The sequence below is a fragment of the Chinchilla lanigera genome, unplaced genomic scaffold (assembly GCF_000276665.1).
Source record: "Chinchilla lanigera isolate Chin_1 unplaced genomic scaffold, ChiLan1.0 scaffold00075, whole genome shotgun sequence".
Classification (NCBI taxonomy): domain Eukaryota; kingdom Metazoa; phylum Chordata; class Mammalia; order Rodentia; family Chinchillidae; genus Chinchilla; species Chinchilla lanigera.
Genome location: NW_004955476.1, coordinates 6,516,975 through 6,526,001, shown reverse-complemented (window position 1 = coordinate 6,526,001; position 9,027 = coordinate 6,516,975). Strand labels below are relative to the sequence as shown.

General features: G+C 61.9%; 1 protein-coding gene across 4 annotated transcripts; it reads right to left on the bottom strand.

Moving 5' to 3' along the window:
- Nucleotides 1-655: 655 nt before the first annotated feature.
- LOC106146389 lies at nucleotides 656-8,472 on the bottom strand. 4 transcript variants are annotated; one of them, XM_013503005.1, is made up of 4 exons: nucleotides 7,972-8,472; nucleotides 4,909-5,030; nucleotides 4,647-4,819; nucleotides 656-3,612 (listed from the first exon to the last, which is right to left on the bottom strand). In XM_013503005.1, the coding sequence occupies exons 2-4, from the start codon at nucleotides 4,987-4,989 to the stop codon at nucleotides 3,093-3,095; spliced, it is 774 nt and encodes a 257-aa protein (XP_013358459.1). In that variant the 5' UTR covers nucleotides 4,990-5,030; nucleotides 7,972-8,472; the 3' UTR covers nucleotides 656-3,092. The 4 variants fall into 4 exon arrangements, with proteins under 4 accessions (XP_013358459.1, XP_013358460.1, XP_013358458.1 ...); XM_013503006.1 differs by having other exon boundaries at nucleotides 4,647-4,768; XM_013503004.1 differs by lacking the exon at nucleotides 4,909-5,030 and having other exon boundaries at nucleotides 656-4,246; nucleotides 4,647-4,768.
- Between the last annotated feature and the right edge of the window lie 555 nt (nucleotides 8,473-9,027).

Sequence of the window (9,027 nt, the reverse complement as noted above, 5' to 3'; positions counted from 1 at the left end):
TTTCCCCCGGAGTCTGGAAGGAGCCCGGAGGGGTTTGGAGCGAGTGAGGCCAAGTGCAGGCCCAGCTCCCAGGCTGGCGACCAGAAACACCGCTCTTCCCTGCAGCTCCTGACCGGGCCCCTGCAGGACCCCTCCCGCTGCCCGGCCAGGAGCCCCAGCCCCTCCTGCCCAGCTGCCGCCTCCTTTGCCCCATCATTTCTGCCTGGAAAAAAAAAAATCCCCAATCCTTTCCGAGCAGCCCTGGGAGAAGCAGTGAAGCGGCAGAGATCCCACGGGCTTGGGGTTCTGCCCGCCCCTCACCTGCCAGCCTGTGAGCCTGCTCCACCTCCCGCGGTCACTGGCTGTTCCACACCTTTGCTCCCCCAGTGCATCGGCTGAGAGAGTCCCGGCGTGGCCTGGGCACTCGGGGTGCTTCCATGTCACGGGCAGAGCAGTTTGCCCAGAGAGCCTCGCCGCCTGCCCAGGGTGCAAGGACAGCTCAGTGACCTGCATGGTTCAGACCCAGCTGCCCGTCCCCAGCCAGGCCTCTCCAGGCCCCTCTGGAGTGGGAATTATTCACCCACAGGGCCTGACTCGGCTTGAATGCGAATGCATACCTCGAACCTGCAGGCCACTGCACCCATGTGCTCTAGTTTTCTTTAAAAAACTTCAGAAATTTTTCCTCTCTAAATTTTATTATTCTTGCCTCTGCTTTGCTTGGTCCAGGCAGAGTTTGCAAAAATTCTGCCTCCTCTTTGGAATGTAGACGATGTGCACATTTTCCCTGGCCTGGACAGAGAGGACAGTGGTGCCGAGTGGTCACGGCGCCCCGGGGAGGTGAGCTAAAGATTGGAAAGGAGTGATTTTCCTGAAATCTCAGGGAGCGACCATTCAAAGTGGTATCGCTTCCCTTTGGAGCCTGAAATCTTCCTCCCTTTGGCTAGAAGATGTCATTTTGCGGGAGCCAATGCCGGGTTCTAGGGCTTCTAGGGCGGGGTGGGGCTGCAGAAGCAGACAGGACCCTGCTGGAGAGAGGGCGAAACACTCATCTGAGGACAGCGGTTGCCTCTGTGGACAGGGCACGGTGAGAGGGCTGGCGTCTCCCACGAAGCTGCTCACCGCTGGGGCCTCCACGCTGAGCCCCAGGCGTGGCCGGGAGGGAGGACGCGGCAGAGGAGCTCTGGCACCGGGTGTGGGACCGGGCGCCGTGGGGTTTGGGCGCAGAGTCGGGGTGGCCCTGGTGAGTGATGCGGGCACCGATGCTTGTCACTGTGGTATGAGAGGTGAGTGTCTGAAATCAGCGCTGCCCCCCACAGGGCACAGAATTGAAGGGACGCCGGGGGACAAGGACAGCACATGGGGACCAAGGGACAGCGCAGGGGAAAGTGCGAGACGCAGGACGGAGGACACGCCTGCGAGCGCTCTGAGCGTGCGACGGGGCCCGGCCCGCTTCGCCTTCCAAAGCCAGCGCGTTTGCGGGCTGGTGCAGCCGGCCCCACGCCGCGGCGGGAGCTGGTTTCCGGCACAGCGGGCAGCGAGGCGCTGAGGCTGCGCGGCCTCGGAAAGGCGTCTTCACCGAGCTTCCGGCTCTGCTCAGCTCCTCCCGGCCCAAGGCTGCTGCAGAGGACGCCATCGGGACTGCGTGCAGGCGGCTGGGGTGTCCGCCTCGGGGTCAGGACTTCCGTCCCCAGCCGTGCCCACGGCCTGGCCGGAACCCCTCTTTTCCCGAGAGCTGGCGCTGCAGGTCTGTTGCTCCCAGCAGGGCGGGGCGCAGGGCTGCCCCCGGTCCCGGGGAGAGGGACTCAGGGCCGTGGTGCCCTGGCCGCTCCCTGCGTCTGCGTCTGCGTGGCTCTCCTCCGCCTGCTCGGCAGGGCGCGGGGTGGCTTCTATCTCCCAGGGAGGCGCTCGGGGCTGCACCCTCGGCGCAGCCTTGGGGCTCTGACTGCACGGAGAACGGGACCCCTTCCTCCCTTCCTTTTTGTTCATTTCGAGGGGCCTCGGCGCGGGACAGCGCACGCGCAGTTGTCTTGCATTTCTCCCACCCGCTCCAGCCGTTGCGTCCCCGCCGGTTCTGCAGATCTCCCGTACCCTCCTGCCGTCTGTGTTTTGCATTGCGCTTTTTCTGTGCCGTGGGTTTCTCACGTAAGGGACGCCGGGCAGGATGTAAGCTCGTGGTCCGAGGTCTTCACTTCCACGCTGGTTCCGGTCCGTGTCCCCAGGAAGCCGACAGAAGGCACCGGCAGGGGCTGCGGCGGCCGTGCCTCCTCCCCGCCCTGTCGAGGTCGCGCCGGGATGGGTGACCGGACGAGGACACAGCGCGGCTGACACCGGCCGGCTACGGGGATGAGAGCTCGTGCTGGGGCCGGCCGAGGGTGGGTGCACCCCACGACCCTTCCAGGTGGGGTGAGCGGCCGGCGGCGGAGGGACAGTGCTGCCTCTCTCTCAGGGATCCTCGAGGGGTAAGTGAGGTAGCGTGGGCGGGCTGCCGGGCAGGGCCTGGCGGAGAGTGGGGCACCGGTGTGGGTCGCCATGGCAGGAAGTCCACTGTGCGGCGTTCGGGTCGGGAGGGCTCCGGACGAGGTGGAGGCCGGCAGGGTCTGGAGAGCCCCTCCGAAGCCAGACGGATTTCACCTCCTTCTGCAGAGGAGGGTCCAGGGCCCTGGACGGACGCAGCTGCTGTGCACACTGCAGGCCGCCCGACGCCCCACCGTTCTCTCCTGTCTTTCTGATTTTGTTTGCTTGCTTTTTGGAGACAGGGTCTCCCTGTGGAGCTCAGGCTGGGCCTGGAACCCTCGGTGACCCTCCCGCCTCAGCCTCCCAGAGTGCTGGGAGGACAGGTGTGCACCACCACACCCAGCAGCTTCCCATCTTGGCAGGGACTCGTGGCGCTGCCCCGGAAGCCTGGCCCTGCCCCGGAAGCCTGGCCCTGCCCCAAGGAGGCCGGTGGCCTTGAAAGCTGCTAAGTGCGTTACTGTTTTTCCTCCGCAGCAGACAGAGGCCTTCTCGGTCGCCCCGAGCACTGTGCTGGCAGTGACGCCCCTCCAGCTGCGGGGGGAGTGGGGGAGGAGCGGCTCCACCGGCATCCTGCACCTGAGCATCGCCAATCCCCCTCCTCAGCTCCGCCGCAGCTGCCAGCGTCTGGGAGGAGGAAGAGGAGCCGCAGAAGGGCCGGGGCTCCCGAGCCCGCTCCTTTCCCGGCAGGGGCAGGTCTCGGCGGCCAGCTGGGTGTCACCAGCAGCACTGAGCTTGTCCTGGGTCCGTGCGGTTTTGAGGCCGGAGAGGACAGACAGCCACTTCGAGGAGGCTGCCCTGCTGCGATTCCTCCCTGGCTCCGGGACCCTGCGCTCGGGCCACCGCCAGCCCCCACCCCTTTCCTGCCCCGGTGCCCTGGACACACTGTTGGCCGTAGAGGGCAGCTGTCCCCGTGCCAGCCCAGCGTCCTCGGCCTGGACAACAATGGCCGGAAGGGCCTCTTGGAGCAAGTACTTCCTGAAGTGCCCGGAGCAGCCCTGTCCCGCGGCTCGGGAACAATCACAGCCCGCCAGCTTCCTCTGCGCTGCTGAGTCCTGAGTCCCGGCTGCGGCGGCGGCTGCTGCTGGGCTCCAGAGCGGCAAGCACTGAGGGTGACCTTGGCTGGAGAAGGAGGAGGGATCTGGGTCCTCAGTCTCCTTTACCTCCCAACCGCCCCTCGTCCTTCATCTTTGCCTCGTCCTTCATCTTTGTTCTGTCAACCTTCCTTCCCCTTTCCCTTCTCTTTTTTTTTGTGAGCAGAGTCTCACTGTGTAGCCCAGGTTGGCCTTGAACTCATGGCGATCCTCCTGCCTCAGCCTCCCGAGTGCTGGGATCACAGGGGTGCACCACCAGCACCTGGCTGTCATCTTTCCTTAGGCTTGGACAACAAGAAGAGGAGAAGGCCACAGGGAAGGGCGGTTGTGGGCTGAGAGCACAGTTACTCTTCCTGTGGGTCCAGAGAGGCTGCCGTGCCCCACGCGCATCTGCGCGTTTCCTAGCCAGGGCCAGGGGCGGCGGGCGCTGGGAGGTAAGCTGAGCGTGGTGGGCACGCGGGGGTGGGGGCAGCTGGCCCCCAGCGAGACCTGAGACCCAGGCGTGAGGGTCCTGGAGGCGGGGAGCGGAGGGAGGAGATGCTGTCACCGCAGTGCTGGCCGGGCTGTGAGGCTGGGCCGCTGAGCGCGTCACCGAAGCGCCAGCTCCAGCCGCCTGGGAGACCCTGGCCGGGCCACTGCCCTGGTGTGGCTTGGGTTTCTCGCTGTAAAACGGAGAGGGTGCGAGCAGCTGCGGCAGCGCTCATAGGCGGGGGTGGCAGGGACACCGCGTGAGGGCTGAGGAGAGGCCACTGCTGGGCTACTGGGCCTGGGGACCGGAGCGGGAGAAGCGAGGAAGTCAGCTCTGCATGTCCATCCATCCTGGCCCTGGTCCTGTCTCAGGCACCAGCAAACCAAGTGCACGCCGGTAATCCCAGCACTTGGGAGGCTGAGGCAGGATGGCCAGGAGTTCGAGGCCAGCCTGCAGTACAGAAATGAGACCCTGTCTCAAAAAACAAAACAAAGAGAAACAGAAAACAAACAATGTCCCCCTCAAGAAAGTCTCCAGCTCTTGACTTCAGGGAACTGTAATATCGGGTCGGAGACCCTGGATTCCAGTCTCACCTTATGCGTGTAGTCCGGGACAAGTTGCTTGTCCTCTCCCATCTCACCCGCCTCATCTGTGAAGTGGGCACAATGACAGTGCATTCTTTACAGGGCTGGGTGGAGATCAACCGCGCTGACATCTGTAGAGTAAACGGCATCACACAGGACAATGATCGTTGGGACAGCAGGCTCTGAAACCAGGGACCAGAGTTCTTCATTATTTATTATTGTCTCCAGCACACACCGTGGTCCCCAGCATCAGAAGCCAATAAATACTTACGAGCAAATGAATCAACACAAACGCAGCCCAGGGTTGAACTCTTAGCCAGGGGAAGCTCAAACCCGTCCTGAAGGCTGGCATGGCACTTGGAGAACTCGATTTTCCGCCCTCCACGGAGTCTCCTGCAAAGTTGCACAGGTGGAGACAGCAGTGTAACTGATCTACGCCCCCGCTGTGGGGTGGGGGCGGGGGCTGAGCAGAGCTTTTGCAGATGCTAACACTGTGGAAGCGTTCCTCTCCCTCCAGAATTTCCACAAAGGGAGGGCTTTAAAGGGGCCCACACCCAACCGGGGAAACCTTAGCCTAACACTGCACGAGGCGCTTCCCAGGTGGGGGTCAGGGGGCTGCACAGTGCTCCGCAGGCGCAGGGCAGGGACGAGCAGTCAGCCCAGACTGGGTCCCCCGCAGACACTGAGGTGCCTGGAGCCAGCCGGGTCCCAGCAGCCTTGAAGCGGAGAGCTTAGCGGTGTTGGACTGTGAGTAGGTGGTGCTGGTGGCGGGTTCTTGGTGGCTCGTGTCACCGGGAGGAGGATTCAGGGAGGGGAGATTACGCCTCGCAGAAAGGGCCTAGTTGCGCCTCCTGCCCCTCACATCAGTGAGGGGAGCCCCGCATGAGAAGGGATTTTTATTCCCGTCTGGCTTGAGCTCTGCAGCGCAGTGTGAGCAAAGGCGATGCATGAGCGGCTGTCCTGTCGGTGAGGTGGACGCAGCCTGGAGTCGGGTGATGCGGGTGATGCGGGCGGCGAAGACCTACCGGACCTTTGTAGAATCTCTGCCACTCTTTGCTGCCATTTTGAGCTAGATTAGGACCACTTTCCTCCATGCCACAGAGGTGGAAACTGAGGCACAGAATCTCCACCCCTGGCCCCACGTCATATGGGGGCCTCAGGTCTTCAGAGGGAAGGAGAAGGTGTGGTGGCGGTGTCTCCTCGGTAACTGCCCCTCCGCAGGGAGCTGGGCGTTCTCCGGGCTGGTGTTGGACAGGAAAGCCTGGGGAGCTGGCGTGCGGAGGCGCCGGAGGCGGTGGAGGAGGAGAGTGGGGCACCGGTGTGGGGCGCTGTGAGTCTGGCTGTGACCGCTGTGCGGAGCTGCCTGTGCAGAGGACGCGTCCGAACGGCCTCACAGCCCACCGAGAGAGGCCACAGTCCGGGTGGTGCCGTGCTGTGTGGCCTGAGGCGCTTCCCTGCCTTCTCACAATGGGCCTGCACGATCTGGCCGCAGTCCTGTCCTGACGCCGATGCAGGAGACGTTCCTCCCCACTGAGGCTTCAGCCGGGCTGCGCTGCATGCAGAAAGTGCCTCCCAGATTCCCTTGTAGGCTTGCACTTGTCTGCAAGATGGAGCAGTTCTGAGCTCTTGCACCCAATGCGGGGACCATTTCCCCCGCCCCGGAAGGGTCGAAGCCCTTACCGGTGTTCAGTTGAGCCAGATATGAAACGTGATGCCCATGAACATCGTGTACTCTTCCAGGGCACCACTTTTGTGTTGAACTCGGGGCCTTGGTGGCCTCAGCCGGGTACCTGAGCGGGGCTTTGTGTCCAGGAAGCTGGCCGATGGTCCCCAGAGGCCCTGCAGGGCTGTCACAGCCCTGGATCGGGAGGGGCTGGGGCTACACCGAGACTCCTCAAAGCCGGCTGGCTCTTGGGATCTCAAGATCCAGGTTCTGGGGTCCCGGGTGGGCACTTCGGATCTGAACTCACAGTTGTGTGGCCTGTGAGAGGCCTGTCATTTAGAGCAGGTGGTGCTGCAGGCATGGGAAGACAGAACCTGAGATTCCCGGCCGCATGACGCTGGCTGCAGACGTGTAGGGGAGACACGCGTGCTTTATAGGAAGGAGATTGGGTGGGGGCCCTCCTCCTGCTCAGCTTGTGATAAATTTTAGTAGCATGGATTGGACACTTGACTCTCCTCAGTAAGCGTGTGGCTGGTGGTCTATTTCTTTCTTCTCATTGGTGGAGAACCGGGGTTCAGGAATGTGGAATGACTTAAGTGTTGGTCAAACAGCCAGCGAGCAGGCGGGCTGGGCCAGTCACACTGGACTCCCTGGCTGCCGCTTCTCCTGGGGGTCCTGGCAGGCGGGGGTCATCCTGCTGCTCTTGGCGGCGGCTGCTTTCACCCTGCTTGGAGACCTCAGCAAAGAGCCAGCTCCCCGCGGAGGGCGCCTGGGTCAGTGCTCAGGAGTGACGAAGAAGAGAGTGCCCTGGGGTGAGGCTAGAGGGCCCTCGCGTGGCACCATGCAGGGGCCCCACCTGCAGACATCTCACGGGGCCCTGGGACAGATTGTTGGAGCTTTAACTTTCCCGGCCCCTGGAATCCCGCCGGTACCCTGCCAGTCGTCTTCCCCGGGATGCTCTTGGACTCCGGCTCCACATCTTCCTGAGCGCCTGTGGGGAGCCCTTCTGGCTCTGAAGCTCGCCCATCAAAGCCCGTGGGGTGTCATGGAAACAACACCCTGGGCTTTGCCCCCCAGGCCCCTGAGAGGTAGGCAGGAAGAGCAGAGCCCTCTGTTGGGTCGTCTTGGACCACATCCTTGAAGTGTTGAGACTGGCATGGTCCCAGACAGACAGGACAGAGCCTCCCCTGACCTCCCCCCAGCCGCGGCCTACAGGCCTGCTTGAGATCCACCTGCTTGTAGATGGGGGTAGAGACTGCTCTCTTGCTTCTCACCATTCCCTCCCTGTACTTCGTGAGGTGCCCACTCTACGCCAGAGGAAGTTCTGACATTTGGGACCTGAAGCCGATCCTGCTCTCCGAGCCCCGGCAACCTCACGCAGGGCAGAGCTGCCGGAGGGTGGGTGCGCGCGAGGCCGCAGGAGTAAGTCACCACACTGAGCGGGGCAGTGCTATTGACTGACACATGGAAGAGGTCCGGAAAGGAGTCCCAGCCACACTCCGTCCACGCTTGCCAGGAGGGAGAGGAACTTTCCAGAAATGTGCCACCAACTTGGGAGTTTCCTCCCTCCAAGGGAGTAGTCCTTCCACCCCCCGCTAGGACTGAGCAGAAATTACACCAGAACAAGTGGAAGTTTAAAACAAAGGTGAGAGAGTCCAATGCAAAGCTCACCTTTAGCACCGAAAATAAACCAGTCTCCTGCAAGGAGATTATGCAGTCTTCCATCTCCTCCTCAGCACCGGGCAAAGCCAGCTGGGTATAGAGGGTTCTATTCTCAGAGCCCTGATCCCTGCCAAGCAAGTGGGTATTCAGGCAGGGGGTCACCAGAAGGAGCAGAGTCAGACCCTTGTCATGCTGAGAGGGGGCTGCATTTCGGAAGGTGCACAGCCAGGCAGCGGTGGCCTGCTTTCTGTCTGCACTCCGTGGGCCCCAGCCTTCCCTCCTTTTCACACACCACTCCATATGAATGCCCTGCGCAGTGACTCATGGTCGTTAATAACATGACCACTTGTGCAGCCCGGATCCGCCAGCCCAGAGCCAGGAGGCTGTTGGGCTGAAGTGGCGTTGGGTGGGAAGCATCTCCCTGGAGACCCGGGCAGGGTCGGACTTGCCAGGGGAGGGATTGCAGAATGTTTAGACTGTGACTCATGAGGTCTTGTGAATAAATAGCTCTTTCTGTGCTGACTGTTGACAGGGCTGGTGACAGCTTACCTGCGTGGTTGCCAAGGAGAATCTGATCCTGGGTTTTGACGAGTTCCACTTTCCCAACCACCTGGGCCCCCCCCCCCCACCCCAGGACCACTGTAGGCAAGGTCGGGTCAGATGGGAGGGGTGGGAGGCAGTGGGCGACACTTGGGGTCCCACAATTAGAGGGGCAGCTCATTTCTCGTTCCACCAAGAACAGGTCACCATGAGGAAGGGAAGACCCAGGGGAAGTTTTATGTGCAGGACTGGGGAAGCAGCATCTGTGGTCTTTGTGTGGTAGTTGCCAGAGCTTCATAATTCTGGTGGGGAGGAGAATTGTCCTTGTTCTGGAAACATCTGTATAATTTAGGATTTATTTGACTACAAGTAACAAAACCTGATTCATAGTAGCCTAAGCTGAGTCGGATGTTTATGTCACCAAACAGGAAGGTGGAGGTAAACAGCCTCAAGGACAAGGACCAGCTCAGCATTAACATTTGGCTAGCCAGCACGTTCTCTTCTCACGTGGGTGGCTGATTTTTC